The following is a 16597-nucleotide window of genomic DNA, read 5'->3' as shown; positions in this document are numbered from 1 at the left end:
ATGTGAATGAATGAGGGAAGTAGAAAGCCTGTCTAGAGTACAGGAGGGAGCGGGGTGGGGAGGAGGGAGATTTGGGGACATTGGTGATGGGAATGTTGCACTGGTGAAAGGGGGGGGGTCTTCTTTACATGATTGAAACCCAAGTACAATCATATTTGTAATCACGGTGTTTAAATAAAGATATTAATTAAAAATAACAAAAGGGAGATACTCAGAGGGGGGGAGAAAGAAATGGGGGAGGACAGGGAGACTTGGGTGGGTGAGGCCTGGTCCAAGAGCAGTGATGGTGGAGCCATGATGTCTTTCTGAGGTCACAGGGTGAGGATGAAATTGATCAAGGGCGTGGCCACAACAGGGGCGTGGTCACATACAAAGGCGTGACCAATAGGAACGCGCGGGGCGTGGCCACAAGGGGCGTGTCCTTCGTCGGCCGGAGGGCGGGGCGCGCCGCTCGGCGCCTGCGAGAGCCGCGGGGGCCGCCGCGAAGCCGGAGCTGGAACCCGAACCCGGATTGGGGCGGGAGCCGGAGCCCGGGGCCGAGCCGGAGCGGGCTCGGACGCGATGGGGTCGGTGGACTCCAAGCTGAACTTCAGGAAGGCGGTGATCCAGCTCACCACCAAGACGCAGGTGCACCCCGGGGGGGCCCCCAACTTACCTGCCGCTCTGGGGTTCGGGGTGCGGATGGTCGGGCAGGGCCTGGGCTTGGGGGTGCTGCAGGGACTCGACCCGCCGAACTTGGGGGTGTGGATCGCCGCTGCCGGCCTGGGCTGGAGAGGACCCCCCCACCTCGGGTTAGATTTCGGGGTTCCATCCTTCCCTAGGCCCCCTCCCCCAGCCTCCTCTCCCGGGAATATTCCTCCTGCTCCCGCAGCCGCTGCTGCTAAGGCTGACGTGTGCCACACTCCAGCTCCCGGAGCCCAGCTGGCCGCCCCCTATCTTATCACCCCCCCAGATGTGCACCCCAGTTGTGCACCCACCTCCTCAGGCCTCTACCCCACCTCTCTATACCCTTGCACCAGCAGCTTCCCCTCTCCCCAGTCCCTTGGTGCAAACCCAGCTGACTCAATGCAAACAAAGCGTGGCCGGTGGGGGAAACAGCTGGTGCGCGCCCCAAAGGCCCAGCGCTGCTTCCTGGGAACCCAAGAGTGGGAACCCAGTAAGGCTGCCTGGAAGGGGACAGGTCCCGGGTCATGGGGGCGATGGGTGGGGGAATCACTGTCCCAGGGCCTCCTTCCTTCTCTGAGGCCAGGTGCAGAGTATGGCTGCATTTGTGGGTCCCCTCTTTCCCTCCTGTTAAGGTTATACCAATGATACAAATGACCTAGGGTGGGGCCTGAAGGCCTCCCTCAGTCATGGTACCCCCCCAAATCCCAGGATTTTTGTCTCCTGGCTTGTCACCCTGAGAACCAGGCTGCTCTGGCCACAGAGAGACCCAGCCCTTTCCCTCCAGATCCCCCCTACTTTCTAGGGAGTCCAGGACTTGTGGCCATCTGGAACTTTCTTCCTACGGCCTGCCCTTCCCCCATAGATCCCAGGGCCTCTCTGTTCTGCTCTTAGTGTGGGTTGAGGGGTGACTGGGGGCCAAACTCTCCAAGGCCAAATGCTGGTCCCCTACAGACAGAGGTCAGGTGCCCAGTAATACTGAGGGTCTCAAAGTAACCCAGCCTGGCTGATATTATTTTTTTCGGGGTGACGGGGAGGGTTCGGGCCACACCTGCCACAGAGACCAGGCCTGGCTTCCTGTAGGTGTGGACATTTGGCTTTCTGGCATTCGGGGAACGGTCCCTTGATGTGGAGCCCATGTGGGAGTGCAGAGAGAGAGGCTGCCCTGTCCATCTAATTCTTGGGGAAGGCTGTGCGGGGGAGGGTGGGCAGTGGGCGAATTCCAGCTCCTCTTCTTGGTTCCTCTCTCCTAGTCTAAAGACATGTGTGTGAAGAGGGAGTCATGCATGTGAATACATGTGCATATGAGCTGGTATTTCCCCAGGCTCCAGCGAGAACCTAAGTTACCTTAGGGCAGAACCAGAACAGACACTAGGGTGGGGGGCTGGCTCACATTGGGGAACCCAGGCAGGGGGGGGCTACCTGGGATGGAAGGGGGTCCATGTGAGGGTACTTGGCTTGACAGCTTGAGAGGGGACAGGAGCTGGCCCAGCTGCTGGGTTTGCCCTGGACAGTCCATGGGCTGCCACACCTCTCTGCCACTTGTTTCTCGAACCTTCCTGAACTGCATCCTGTTTGCTTCCTGCACGGCTGGCCCTGGCCTGACCCTGCTCTCCAACACCAGCCAGCCAGTTGGGCTTCCCGCCACTTCCCGGCCCCCCTCCTGAACCCCTTCTGTTAGGAAATTCCTACCTGGTGAGCCTGTGTGCATATGTAAGTGTGTGCATGTCCTGGTAGGGTGCTGGGGACACCCACTCCTCCAAAAACATCCCCCCTGGCTACAGCAAGGCTACAGCAATCCTTCTCTAGGATTCAAAATTCAGGGGCTTGAGGCACTTGCATGTGACCACCCCAGTTCAATTCCCAACACTGCATAGGATCCCCTACACCTGTCATGAGTGATCCCTGAGTACAGTGCTAGGAGTAAGCTCTGAAGTATGGCAGGGGTGGCCCCAACTCCTCCCTGTCACCCCAGAAAAAGAGAAAAATATATCAAAGGCCGGTGTGATAGTACAGCAGGAAAGGCTTTCGCCTTGCATGCAGCCAACCCCGGTTTTATCCCTGGCGTACTATAGGGTCCTCCAAGCACCGCCTGGAGTGATTCCTGTGCACAGAGCCAGGAGTAACCCCTAAGTGACACGAGATGTGGTCCCAAAGCCAAAATAAAAAGAATATGAAGTTTTCCAGCAAAGGGACTAGAACCTCTGGCCCTGGCAGCCTGAGTCTGTTACCTCCTACAAAATCCCCCCCTTTCACACTTTTCTGGTCCAGTTTTGGCTGAGATCACAGAGACCAGAGCCAAACCAGGCCCTTTGTAGAAAACGAAAGGTCCCCTTGTCCCCAATTAATCCCTGTAACATTGGGCCAGTGGGTAGTGGTGCCCTAATGGATTTATCTGGGCTTCAGCCAGGCCAAGAGAGACACCCCAAGTTGGGGACAAGGAAAGTGAGACCCTCCATATCCTGTTCAAGTCTGTCACGGGACTCTTTGCTTTTTGTCTTGGGGCCTCTTTAGTTTCTCTCCTGATTTCCTTTCTCAGCCAGAAATGACCCCCCACCAAAACAAAAACAAAAACAAAAAACTAGGTCTGAAGTCAAGTTTACCTGGGAGTTTTTAGTCCACTCAGAAGGACCCTGCCTATCTAGAAGTAGGGAAATGTCAAATGTGGGCCTCTCAGAGGGAGGAAATGGAGGCTCTGAATGTCCTTTTGGGATTTCCTGCCCCCCCTGTACCCACTAACTTCAGGGGAGTAAGTGTTGGAGGGTTGGAGCCCCAGGGCCTCTGGTAGCCTTTGGCCCTCTCTTCAGTGAACTGGCTTGACCAGTTCCCACATTGGCCAGGCCCTGGTGCCAGCCTGGATTCTGGCCCCTGACCGGCTTGGGGCTCGGAGAAAGCACTGCTTGGGGAGTGGGCCAGAGGATTCTAGGGGTGATGGACAGGGCCTGGAGGGATGTCTAGGGTAATTACAGCCCACAGTTAAGCAAATATTTGGCCAAGCAACTGCCACCTGTCTCCACTAGGACATGCTGGGATAGGCTGCGGGGTCCTGGAGCCTGGAGCCAAGTTCTTTGAGTGACAGGGAAAACCTGGGGAACTTCTAAGAGGAGGAGACCTTAGCGCTTTCAGGGGGCTCTGTTTACCTCTGTCTGAGGATATGCCTGTTTCTTGCTGGTTCAAATAATGATAATAGTAATAACAAATAATAATGAATAATAGTTTGAATAATGTGTCATCTTCCTGGCCTGTGGTAGCAAGTCCTTTTTCAGAGAAGGGAAACAAGCTAGGTTTAACGGGAGCAAGACAGGAAGGCTTCTTGTAGGCAGGCCCAGGCTGTGGATGCTCTGGCACTTCTCTGCCTGCAGAAAGGAAATCATCATCATCATAATATACTTGTACTAAGAGAAATTAATGGGGGGGGGGTTGGGAAATGCCTCAGCAGACTGGAGCCACGTGCCATCTGAGGGGGTCCAGATTCTGTCCCCCGGCACTTTATGGTCTGCTAACCACTGCTAGTAGTGACCCCTGACACCGCTGGCTGTGACTCCAAAAAAATACTAACTCATTTTTTTTGTTTTGGTTTTTGGGTCACACCCAGCAGCGCTCAGGGGTTACTCCTGGATCTGCGCTCAGAAGCTGCTCCTGGCAGGCACGGGGTGGGTGGGTGGGAGCATATGGGATGCTGGGAATTGAACTACTGTCCATTCTGGGTTGGCTGCATGTAAGGCAAATGTCCTACTGCTGTGCTATCTCTCCAGCCTCCAACTTAATTCATTTTTATCTTTTTTGTTTTGTCTGGAGGCATACCTGGTGACGCTCAAGGTTACTCCTAGCTCTGTGCTCAGAAATTACCCCTGGCAGGCTCAGGGATACTGGGGATTAAACCCAGGTTGGCCGGGTGCAATGCAGAAGTCCTCCCTGATGTGCTATTGTGCCAGCACCTGTTTTGTTTGGCTTTTGCCACACCTGATGAGGCTCAGGGATAACTCCTGGTTTTGTGCTCAGGAAGCTTTCCAGATGGATCATCCCTATATGGGATACCTGGGATTGAACCCCTGGTTGTCTGTGTGCAAGGCAAGCGCCCTCCCCATTGTGCTGTGGCTCAGGCCCCTGGTTCTTCTTTTTTTTTTTTTTTCCCCATATGGAATAATCTGCACAAATCAGGCCTGGCCTAGAATAGGGAATCATGAATGTTTCCCAGGTGTGAGTCTTTGAGAATTTGATTCTTCTTAATGCCTAAAGTTCCCTGTAGGCCAGCCCTCATCTCAGCCCTCTCTGGGGACTGGCCAAGTCCTCCACAATGACCCCCCCAGTAAGTACTGGCATGCACATTCAGGTCTTTCTCCAGGAGGAATTTCTGGTCCTATTGCTGTGATTTACACAGCCCCTCTGATGGTGCATGGTTACAGGGTCTGAGTATGTTCAAGGCACAGGGCCTGCAGGTGTGTGTGCAGGCCCTGGAAGGGACACATTTAGGAGAAGAGGGAACAGACTGAGTAACTGCAAGGTCACAGTTTCAGGGAACTCAACTCATATGTGTGGGGGCCAGAGTGAAAGCACAGCAGGGAGGGCATTTGCCTTGTATGTGGCCGACCTGGGTTCAAACCCTGGCATCCCATATGGTTCCCTGAACCTACCAGGAGTAATTTTGTTGTGGTGTTGTTGTTTTGGCCATACCTGGCAACGCTCAGGGATTACTCCTAGCTCTGCACTCAGAAATTGCTCCTGGCTGGTTTGGGGACTTATGTGGGATTCTAGGAATTGAACCTGGGTCCATCTGGACCTAATGCTGTGCTATTGTTTTGGCCCCCAGGAGTAATCCCTGAACGCTGCTGAGTATGCCCCCCCCAAAATCCTCAAAACCATACACGTGTGTGTGTGTGTGTGTGTGCGCGCAAGCGTGTCTGCGCACCCATTTCTATGCTCTTGGCTATGTGTCATTGTGAATGTATGCACGTAAGGTTGTGTTCATGTGTGAAATATGTGCAACTATGAATATGCATAATGTGTATACAGGTGTACATAGGTAGTTCATTATCCTAAGTGTATGAGGAACTCTCCACATGTGCAGACACATGATTCTCTATGTGAGTTCATGTTTATATCATGTGTGTTTAAGTGCATGCAGGTATGAGTACATGAAAGTGTGTGGCTGTATATTTGTTTGCATTTTTTTTTTTTTTTTTGGTTTTTGGACCACACCTGGCGGTGCTCAGGGGTTACTCCTGGCTGTCTGCTCAGAAATAGCTCCTGGCAGGCACGGGAGACCATATGGGACACCGGGATTCAAACCAACCACCTTTGGTCCTGGATCGGCTGCTTGCGAGGCAAACACCTCTGTGCTATCTCTCCGGGCCCGCAGCTGTATATTTGTAATCAAGCTGTTTAAATAAAGAGATATATCAAAGAAAGTATGCAGCTGTGAGTGTACGCATGTGATCCATGTATGAGACATGCTTGTTTCCATGTGTTCAAGTGCATGCAGGGGAGCCAGAATGATAGAATAGCTTGATAGAACAGACGCTTGCCTTGCATGCATCTCTGGTATCTCATAGGCCCCCCCCCCCCCGACCCTGTCAGGAGTGATTCCTTAGTGCCGAGCTAGGAGTAGCCCCTAAGTACCTCTGGGTATGGCTCCAAAACAAAAAAATAAGGTGCATGAGGTATGAGAAAGTACAGTGACACTGTGCGTGTATGCTTGTGAACTTGTGTGCGACTGCAGATGTGTATGTGTGTTTTCACATACACAAGTGTGTATGCAGGTGAGAATAGGTTTGGATGACACGGTGCAAACAGGGAAGTGTGTGTGTGTGTGTGTGACCTGTTGGCTCTGTGTCCAGCGAGCTGAGGTTTGGACTCGGTCCAGTGGGCAGTGCAGAGTCGTGAAGGTCTTTGGCCTGAGCCAGCCAGGCGGGGCGCTGAGCTGAGCTCTGCACTTTGGTGGGGGAGCCAGAACTGCATGCTGGGTGCTGAGAACAGGAGATGCCCGTCAGGTACCCAGAAAGTAGGAGGTGCCCAGAAAGCTGGCTCCCAGAGAGATTGTTTTGGTTGGCATCTGGGGAAGGTAGGTGCTGAGGGGCAGCTTCGAGGAAAGACCAGGAATACAGGAGCCCTTTGTCACCTCACTAGGGCAGATGGCACAGCCTGGCTTCTGTCCCTGCTGGGTGCGGGGAGGGTGGGAGCCCCACTGCTGAGGCCCGTGCACCCCTGCCCAGAGGGGATCCAGGGTGCTCCCACCTTGACCTGGGCTGGCTCCTGCCCGTCTCCTCCTCTTGTCTCGCTCTGGTGTTGGCGAAGCACTTGGACTTTGGCAGGACCCGAGTGGGGTCTCTGGCCCAGGGTGGGGTGACTCTGTGCCCTGGTTGGGCCCACAGCCCGTGGAAGCCACCGACGACGCCTTCTGGGACCAGTTCTGGGCCGACACGGCCACGTCGGTGCAGGATGTGTTCGCGCTGGTGCCCGCGGCCGAGATCCGTGCCGTGCGGGAGGAGTCGCCCTCCAACCTGGCCACTCTGTGCTACAAGGTGACCGGGCCCCGGGTGGCAGGGGGGGCGTGGGTGTGGGGTCCTACCTGGCTGAGCCCCTCCTTGGTCCCTTGCTCCTCCTGGAGCAAGGACTGATGCTCCTCCTGGGGTGCCATTTCCAGGTGAGGAAACGGAGGCAGGGGCCCAGTGTTGGCGAGGGCGTGTGGGGTGGGTGTCCGGGCCCTGGCATGTGGCCCTGGCCCGTGCCCCCTGCCAGAGCCTGTCCCAGGCTTTCTATCTGTCTGTCCCCGCAGGCCGTGGAGAAGCTGGTGCAGGGCGCGGAGAGCGGCTGCCACTCGGACCAGGAGAAGCAGACGGTGCTCAGCTGCAGCCGCCTGCTCACGCGCGTGCTGCCCTACATCTTCGAGGACCCCGACTGGCGCGGCTTCTTCTGGTCCACCGTGCCCGGCGCGGGCCGAGGCGGGGTGGGTCCGTGGGCGGGGCGGAAGGGGCGATGGGCGTGGTCTGGTGACATGTGGGTGTGGCCTGGAGACCCGGGCTCTGTGGGCAGGGTCTAGCGGGAGGGTCTGTGGGCGGGGCCGAAGGGGCGGTGGGCGGGGCATGGCGACATGTGGGCGGGGCCTGGAGGCCTGGGCTCTATGGGCAGGGTCTAGCGGGATATCTGTGGGCGGGGCCTGGTGGCCTGTGGGCGGGGCCTGGAGACCTAGGCTCTGTGGGCGGGGCTAGTGGTGGGACCTGAAGACTTGCGTTCTGTGGGCGGGACCAAGTGGAAGGCTCAGTGGGCGTGGCCTGGAGATTTGCGGGTCTGTGGGCGGGGCTAGTGGGTGGGGCCTGAATATTTAGGGTTCATGGGCAGAGCTTGGAGACCTGGGGGTCTGTGGGCAGGAGTGGGAGGGTCAATGGGCGGGGCCTGGAGATTTGTGGTATGTGGGTGGGACCTAGTGGAATGGTCAGTGGGCGGGGCCTGGCGACCTGGGGTCTATTGGCGGGGCCTAGTGGGTTGGTTTGTGGGCGGGGCCTGGAGACCTGGGGTCTGTGGGCGGGGCCTAGCGGGCAAATCGTGGGCGTGGCCTGGTGATGAGCGATTTGGGGCGGAGGCTGACAGGAGGGTCCATGCCAGGCCACTTCGAGGTGGATCTGTGGATGGAGCCTCGAGATCTGGGGTCTGTGGGTGGGGCCTGGTGGGAGGGTCTGGCTCTCTAAGATCTATGGACAGGGCCTGGTGGGAGGGCCAGTGGGAAGGCCATCTGGTCGGGCCTGGCACGATGGGATCTGTGATGGGGCCTGGAGATCTGGAGCCAGTGGGCACAGCCTGGTGATTTGAATTAGGTCAGAGAAGCCTGATGATGTGCAGTCTGTGGGTGGGGCCTAGTGAAGGGACTGTTGGGGGTATCAGGAGGGACCTTCTGCTCCCAAACCTCCTTCAAGGCCTGGGCCCAGGTGCTGGGAGGGCAGAGGATTCCCCCACAGAAGTCTTTGCTGGCCAGAGAGGGGTTAGGCTGCTGCTCTGCTTCCAGAGGACCTCCGGGGGACCATCCTCCATCTGGGCTGCTGGTCACAGTGCAGCACCCAGTGATTCTTAGGGGGGCTGAGGCCTGAGACTTTGGGGGACCCTATTTGGCCCATCCTCACTGCTCCCCTATCTCCTCTGCTGCTTTGGGAAGTCTAGGAGGGGAATCAGAACCCACTTCCTTTGGCTGTTCCTGCCCCCCACTCAACCATCTGCCCAGGAGCGTGGGCCCCATCCTGTCCTCCAGGGTCTGGGACTCCAGTGCTTGGGCAGCCAAACTGAGGCAGCGTGTGACGTCCTGTTCCCGCAGGTAGAGGAGGACGATGAGAATGCTCGACCGCTGGCTGAGTCCCTGCTGCTGGCCATCGCCGACCTGCTCTTCTGCCCCGATTTCACCGTACAGAGCCATCGCCGGAGCACTGTGGTGAGAGTCCAGCTGCAGGCTCAAGGCCCTGGGCTGGGCTGGGTCTACAGAGGGGAATGTTTCCGAGGTCCCCGGGAGAGGGTGGCGGGCACAGCTGGAGAGGAGCCAGCTGGTCGCGCCCAGCCCTGGCTCTGGCTGCTGGAAACAGGAGTCCATTGTCTGCCTGTTCAGCGTGGGAGGTGGGGCTTGGGCAAGGCCATCCTGGCTCTGTCTCTTCCTGTGTTTCTCAGGGATGTGACCCTGAGACTTCATGGTACTCCCCAAGACCCCACACACAATTTGAAGTACACACCAGTCCCACCTCCACCCATCCCCTTTTCCTGCCCAAACTGGATTCAGTGAAAGAAGTGTCCTCCAGAAGTCCACGTACCTTCTCTCCCTTCCATGCAGTAGGCCCCTCATAAGGGTGGCTTTAGAATCTGGAGTGCATCTCTGTGCCCTTGGGGACTGGCTGCTCCCCACCATCCCTGATATGTCCCTTGGCCCTGTCCTCAGGACTCAGCGGAGGACATCCACTCCCTGGACAGCTGTGAATACATCTGGGAGGCTGGTGTGGGCTTTGCCCACTCCCCGCAGCCCAATTATATCCATGACATGAACCGGTGAGTTCAGGGAGGGAGATGCCAGCCTGGTCCTTCTGCCTAGATCAGAAAATGGGGCCTTCACAAGAAGCCCTGCCTGCTGTGCCTTCTTCCAGCATCGCAGGGATATGTGCGGTCCTTCCTTTTCTATGCTCCAGAACTCTTCTGCCTGCCTTTCTGGGGGGAAGAGTTCAGAACCACTACATTGAGCTTGAACCCTGATCTCCCTCCCCCAGGATGGAGCTGCTAAAACTGCTTCTCACTTGCTTCTCCGAGGCCATGTACCTGCCCCCCTCACCCGACAGCAACAGCCCCAACCCATGGGTGCAGTTCTTTTGTTCCACGGAGAACAGGTGAGGGGCCCTGGAGCCTTTCTTGTCCCTTCCTTATATTGGATGGACTAATTATTTGGGGGGTTGAGGGGAGAGAAAAACGCGCTGCCCCCTGGCGGTAAACATTTGTCACTAAGGGGAACGAACTGTCCTCTGGCGGTAGCCATGTGTCACTACACAAACCAGCGTCGGCGGGCGCTGTCCAACCTTAGAGCTGCTCTGGGAGAAATAAATGTGAAAGTCGCAGGCAACTCCTGTTTAATATTTTATTAGCCCAGTTTCTATACATCCCTTTGTTGCCATGATGGGTTGCACATACCCAGTGGGTGTGTGTGTGGCAGAGTTGACCTGTGACAATGCTTCTGTGATCGCTCCCTGCTGGCCTCAGGCTTGCAGGGCAGGGAGTCTAGCTGGGTGGTCTCACTTCCTGAGGGCCCCCAATCTATATAAATTTTTTTTGTTTTGGGGCCACACCCGGCGAAGCTCAGGGGTTGTTACTCCTGGCTCTGTGCTCAGAAATCGCTTCTGGCAGGCTCAGGGAACCATATGGGATGCAGGGGATCAAATCCAGGTCTGCCTTACCTCTATGCTATCTCTCCAGCCCCCAATATATATAAATTAAACATCTCTTGTAGTGACCTTGAAAATAGATAGCACAGGGGCCGGGCAGTGGCGCTCGAGGTAAGGTGCCTGCCTTGCCTGCGCTAGCCTAGGACAGACCGCAGTTCGATCCCCCGGCGTCCCATATGGTCCCCCAAGCCAGGAGCGACTTCTGAGCGCATAGCCAGGAGTAACCCCTGAGCGTCACCGGGTGTGGTCCAAAAACCAAAAAAAAAAAAAAAAAAAAAGAAAAAAAAGAAAATAGACAGCACAGTGGGTCAGGTGTTTGCCTAACTTAATTCTTGGACCACACACACACACACACACACACACACACACATGATTTGACACATAACCATGACACATGTTTGCAAGAGGGTTTAAGCACCTCTTTTCCTTTTTTTTTGGTCATACTTGGAGATATTCAAAGCTTACACCTGGCTCTGTGCTTAAGGATCACTCTTGGAGGGGCTTGGAAGACCCAATGCAGTGCTGGGTATAAGACCTTCCTTGCTGCCTTCTCTCTCCAGCCCAAAGCCCATTAATAATAATTTTTTTGGAGGGTAGGGTCACTCCTGACAGGGACTCAACTCAGAGATGGTCCATGTCAGACTTCCAGTAGCCCATTGTACTGATGTCAGTGAGGCCCAGAGAGGCCCAGGAGCAGTTTGCCAGACAAGACCATGAGAAATAACACCTAAGTTTAACTCCCGTCTCCTAAAGGGCCCCATGATCATTCCCCAGTTCCCCAAACTGAACCGAACAAACACAATAAAACTAAAAAAGAATAGGCTGGGGCTGGCACGGTGGCGCTAGAGGTAAGGTGTCTGCCTTGCCAGTACTAGCCTAGGACGGACCGCGGTTCGATCCCCCGGCGTCCCATATAGTTCCCCAAGCCAGGAGCGACTTCTGAGCGCATAGCCAGGAGTAACCCCTGAGCGTCACTGGGTGTGGCCCAAAAACAAAAAACCAAAACCAAAACCAAACAAACAAAAAAAAGAATAGGCTTTATCCCCCAGGGTGTAGGGGATTTAATATCTGGCTCCTCCATGGATCCCCCCCCCCATGCAAACAGCTAGGCTTCCCTCCAGCAGTTCAGCCCACCTTGACCCAACCTGGCAGAGGGCTGATTTAGATGGGTGGAAAAGGACCAGGAAAGGGAGAAAGGCAAAGGTATATATTTTTGGGGCTACACCCAGCAGTGCTCAGGACTTCCTTCTACCTCTGCACTCAGGAATCATTCCTGGCAGTGCTCCAGGGACCCGAAGGGATGCTGGGGATGAAACCCAGGTTGTCTGCGTGCAAGACAGAAGCCCTCCCCGCTGTGCTAATGCTCTGGCCCCAGGGGGGTATATTTTGTACCCAGAATAGGGGCTTCCTGCAGGGCCAGGCACTGGGCAGTGTGTGAATGAAGCTGGTTGAGCAGGGCCGAAGGGCGGACTGGTTGATGCAGGTCGGGGGGGGGGGGGGGGGGGAGGGCCGGCTGGAGCCTGATCATTGCCCTCTCCTGCCCTCCTCTGCCCTGCAGACATGCCCTGCCCCTCTTCACCTCCCTCCTCAACACCGTGTGTGCCTACGACCCCGTGGGCTATGGAATCCCCTATAACCACCTGCTCTTCTCCGACTACCGCGAGCCGCTGGTGGAAGAGGCGGCCCAGGTGCTCATCGTCACCCTGGACCATGACAGCGCCACCAGCGCCAGCCCCACGGTGGATGGCACCACCACGGGCACCGCCATGGACGACGCCGAGGTCAGGCGGGGCAGGGACAGGGACGCAGGGATGGGGCGCCGCCTTCCAGCAGCAGTGTGTTCACCCCCTTTCCCCTATCTCCACCCACGCAGCCTCCAGGGCCCGAGAACTTGTTCGTGAACTACCTATCACGTATCCATCGCGAGGAGGTGAGCTGTGGGTCAGGCTGGGCAGGGAACGGAGGTTGAGACCAGGGGTCAGGGGAGGCTCGGCTCCTCCAGGAATGAGGTGCTCATGGACACTTCAAGGAAGATGTGATAATGGCAGCAATTTGAAGTCTTGGAGAGGCAGAGAAGAGTGACTGGCCTCTTCAGGAAGGGTGGCAGACAACCTGAAAGGCTGGAAGAAGGCCATAGAAGACCAAGCCCTGTTTTCTCTTCCTGGTCTCCCAGGACTTCCAGTTCATCCTCAAGGGTTTAGCTCGGCTGCTGTCCAACCCCCTGCTCCAGACCTACCTGCCCAACTCCACCAAGAAGATCCAATTCCACCAGGAGCTGCTGGTTCTCTTCTGGAAACTGTGTGACTTCAACAAGGTGAGGTCTCTTGGGTGACACGGCGATAGCACAGCGGGGAGGGTGTTTGCTTTGAATATGGTTGACCTGGGTTCGATCCCCAGCATCCCATATGATCTTCCGAGCTTGCCAGGAATGATTTCTAAGCACAGAGTCAGGAGTAACCCTGAGTGCTGCTGGGTGTGGCTCAGAAACAAAAACAAAAACAAAAATTAAAAAATAAACTAGGTGGGGGTCCCTGTGGGCATGTTGGCAGCTGCTCTGGACTGCCCAGACTTGGGGTCCACTGAACCCCTTCCTGTTTCCTCTCTACCCCCTCAGAAATTCCTCTTCTTTGTACTGAAGAGCAGCGACGTTCTGGACATCCTGGTCCCCATTCTGTATTTTCTAAACGACGCCCGCGCCGACCAGTGTAAGGAGGGGTGGACGATGACCCTGGGATGGGGGTTTCATGCACCCCTCTTCCCAGCCCAACCATCTGGTGACCCTCCCCTGCCTTTGGCAGCTCGGGTGGGCCTGATGCACATTGGGGTCTTCATCCTGCTGCTGCTGAGCGGGGAGAGAAACTTCGGGGTGCGGCTCAACAAGCCCTACTCGGTGCGTGTGCCCATGGACATACCTGTGTTCACGGGGACTCACGCTGACCTGCTCATCGTGGTGAGTGGGAGCCCCTGACCAGGGTGCGGGGCTGGGATGGAGGAGTGGGTAGGACCCCCTGAACCCTTCCTGCCTGGTTCTACCCTTCTCACCCCCCACCCCAATTGCAGGTTTTTCACAAGATCATCACCAGCGGCCACCAGAGGCTGCAGCCGCTGTTCGACTGTCTGCTGACCATAGTGGTCAACGGTAAGGCCGTCTTCCCTGAGATGGTCACCAGGGGGCGCCAACCCCCTTGCGCTCCATAGAAACACACTAGCAGCCTCGTGGTCTCACACCCCTTCCCAGTGGTTCAAGACAAAAAATAAAATTAAATAAAATAAAAAGGGACAGGGAACAGGGGCCAGAGGGATAGCACTGCGGGGAGCTTATTTTCCTTGTACACAGCCGACCAGGGTTTGAGCCCCTTCATTTTATAAAGTGCCCCAAGCCTGCCAGGAGTAATTTCTGAGCACAGAGCTACGAGTAACCCCTGAGCATCATCAGTTATGGCATCAAAATCAACCAACTAAAGAAAAAAACAACAAAAAAATATCAAAGAAAGCTGAGGGGCGGGGCCGGAGAGATAGCATGGAGGTAAGGCGTTTGCCTTTCATGCAGGAGGTCATCGGTTCGAATCCCGGCACCCCATATGGTCCCCTGTGCCTGCCAGGAGCAATTTCTGAGCCTGGAGCCAGGAATAACCCCTGAGCACTGCCAGGTGTGACCCAAAAACCAAAAAAAAAAAAAAAAAGAAAGCTGAGGGGCCAGAGGGATAGCACAGTGGGGAGGGCGTTTGCCTTGTACACAGACCATCTATCTGTGTTCCATCCCCAACATTCCATAGGGTCCCCTGAGCCTGCCAGGAGTGATTTCTGAGTGCAGAGGCAGGAATGACCCCTCTGAGCACTGCAGAGTGTGAACCCCAGTCTGGGAAAAACTAAAACAAAAAACAACAAAGGAAGCTGAAAGTATATTCCTGGGCAAGGCTGTCTAGACAGTTCTATGACCTGGTCTAGGTGGAGGTGAGTGGGGGACAGGTGGCCATGTCTGTCTTCCCAAACTTCCTCCTTCACCCTGCAACCCATAAATTGCACCAAGTGCAATGGGCAATTCTAAGCAGAGACATGGAAGTCATAGATATCTGAGGTTCCCCCCGACCTGTCTTTTTTGGGGAGGGGCCACACCTGACGATGCTCAAGCTTACTCTTGGCTCTGAGCTCAAGGATCACTCCTGCTGGTGCTCAGGGGATCCTCTGGGATGCCAGAGATTGAACCTGGGTTGGCCACATGCAAGGCAAATGCCCTCCCCATTGTTTCTCTCTCTCTCTCTCTCTCTCTCTCTCTCTCTCTCTCTTTCTTCTCTCTCTCCTCTCTCTCCTCTCCTCTCTCTCCTCTCCTCTCTCTCCTCTCCTCTCCTCTCTCTCCTCTCTCTCTCTCCTCTCTCTCTCTCTCTCTCTCTCTCTCTCTCTCTCTCTCTCTCTCTCTCTCTCTCTCTCTCTCCCTCTCCCTCTCCCTTTCCCTCTCCCTGTCACTTATATTCCTGAAGAACTTCAGTAAGATTCTGAACCTAAGGCCCAGAGCCATGGCATGCAGGTCAGGCACTTCCCTTGTATGAAGCCAACCTGGGTTATATCCATAGGGTCTCCCAATTCCCCCCAGGTGTGATCCCCGAGTGTAGATCCAGAAGTAACCCGGGTGCTGTGTATGCTACCCCCAAAGATGATGCTGAACCTTTGAGCCTCAATTTCCAAGTCTGTAAAATGGAGATGGGGTACCCTCTCCTATTCTTTCTCAGCAGTGACAGGGGACTATCCTCACTTACGGGGGATGACAAGGGAGGTGCCTCCTCCACTGGTCTGTGGCTCAGTGTGAGATAAGATTACTTCATCCTGAGCCTGAGAGGGGTGGGTCAGGCTTTTCCAGTGTGGCAGGGTCAGGGAGCACTGGCCCTAGATTGAGCAGACCCCCTCTCCGCAGTGTCCCCCTACCTCAAGAGCCTGTGCATGGTGGCGGCCAACAAGCTGCTTCATCTTCTGGAAGCTTTTTCCACCACCTGGTTCCTCTTCTCTGCCGCCCAGAACCATCATCTGGTTTTCTTCTTGCTGGAGGCTTTTAACAACATTATCCAATACCAGTTTGATGGTGAGCGGGGTATGGGAGGGGTGGGGAACAGGCTGCCTTAGTGGGGGTACCACAGACCCTCCAGTTACCTGAAACCCCCACTGTGCACCCAGGCCTGCACCTGTTGCTGGGGAAGTGGTGGAAAAGGCAGGCAGGAGGCCCTTAGGTTTCCAGCAGGGGGCATGTGGAGCTTGGCGGGAGGGACCCGGGGCTCCATCCCAGCACTGCAAATTTCTTTCTTTTTTTTTTTTTTTTTTTTTTTTTGTTTTTCAGGCCACACCCGTTTGATGCTCAGGGGTTACTCATTGCCCCTGGCTTGGGGGGACCATATAGGACACTGGGGGATCGAACCTCGGTCCTTCCTTGGCTAGCACTTGCAAGGCAGACAGACACCTTACCTCTAGCGCCACCTTGCCGGCCCCAGCACTGCAAATTTCTAAATAAGAGAAATGAGAATGAGGGGCTGGAGCGGTGACACAGTGGTAGGGCATTTGTCCTGCATGCAGCTGACCTAGAACGAACTGGAGTTTGATCCTCCAGTGTTCCACATGGTCCCTCAAGCCAGGAGCGATTTCTGAGCACAGAGCCAGGAGTAACCCCTGAGCATCACCGGGTGTGGACCTAAAACAAAAAAGAAAATGAAACAGAGGCTTAACCTGGGGCCATGGGATTCCCTCATTCTAACTTAAGGGAAGTCAGGAACAAACTCGATTGGGGTCCCAGAAACTTTGATGTGAATTAACTCTTGGGGTTAATTCCTCTCTGAGCATTATTAGTACAGGGGATGCCCAAAAGGCTGGAGCACTTGCACGAGGCCACATGGATTAGCGCCCAAAATAATCCCGACATGCCTTTGCCAGGTGTCCCCCTAAGCCTTGAGGGGATCCCAGGAAGGGCAGTAGCAGGGGGGATCCCCCAAGAAAAGCTGTCTGCAGCAGCCCACCTGTCACCCCTGGCACCTTTTGCCCTCTCATGACTCCCA

At 55.6% G+C, this 16597-nt stretch overlaps 1 protein-coding gene across 4 annotated transcripts in view; it reads left to right on the top strand.

The window, feature by feature from the left end:
- Window positions 1–443: 443 nt before the first annotated feature.
- The window catches only part of HID1 (HID1 domain containing), a 994098-nt gene continuing 977944 nt past the window's right edge, over window positions 444–16597 (top strand). For all 4 annotated transcript variants that reach the window (XM_049769487.1, XM_049769473.1, XM_049769496.1 and 1 more), the window contains exons 1-13: window positions 444–627; window positions 7035–7184; window positions 7439–7609; window positions 8966–9079; window positions 9575–9681; window positions 9897–10013; window positions 12121–12343; window positions 12436–12492; window positions 12736–12876; window positions 13177–13267; window positions 13361–13512; window positions 13623–13701; window positions 15472–15636. In XM_049769487.1, coding sequence (XP_049625444.1) covers window positions 562–627; window positions 7035–7184; window positions 7439–7609; window positions 8966–9079; window positions 9575–9681; window positions 9897–10013; window positions 12121–12343; window positions 12436–12492; window positions 12736–12876; window positions 13177–13267; window positions 13361–13512; window positions 13623–13701; window positions 15472–15636 — 1633 coding nt within the window. In that variant the 5' untranslated portion in view covers window positions 444–561. The remainder of the gene's footprint in view (window positions 628–7034; window positions 7185–7438; window positions 7610–8965; window positions 9080–9574; window positions 9682–9896; window positions 10014–12120; window positions 12344–12435; window positions 12493–12735; window positions 12877–13176; window positions 13268–13360; window positions 13513–13622; window positions 13702–15471; window positions 15637–16597) is intronic.

This window comes from Suncus etruscus, chromosome 1, assembly GCF_024139225.1.
Source record: "Suncus etruscus isolate mSunEtr1 chromosome 1, mSunEtr1.pri.cur, whole genome shotgun sequence".
Classification (NCBI taxonomy): domain Eukaryota; kingdom Metazoa; phylum Chordata; class Mammalia; order Eulipotyphla; family Soricidae; genus Suncus; species Suncus etruscus.
This window is presented reverse-complemented; position numbering and strand designations above follow the sequence as displayed.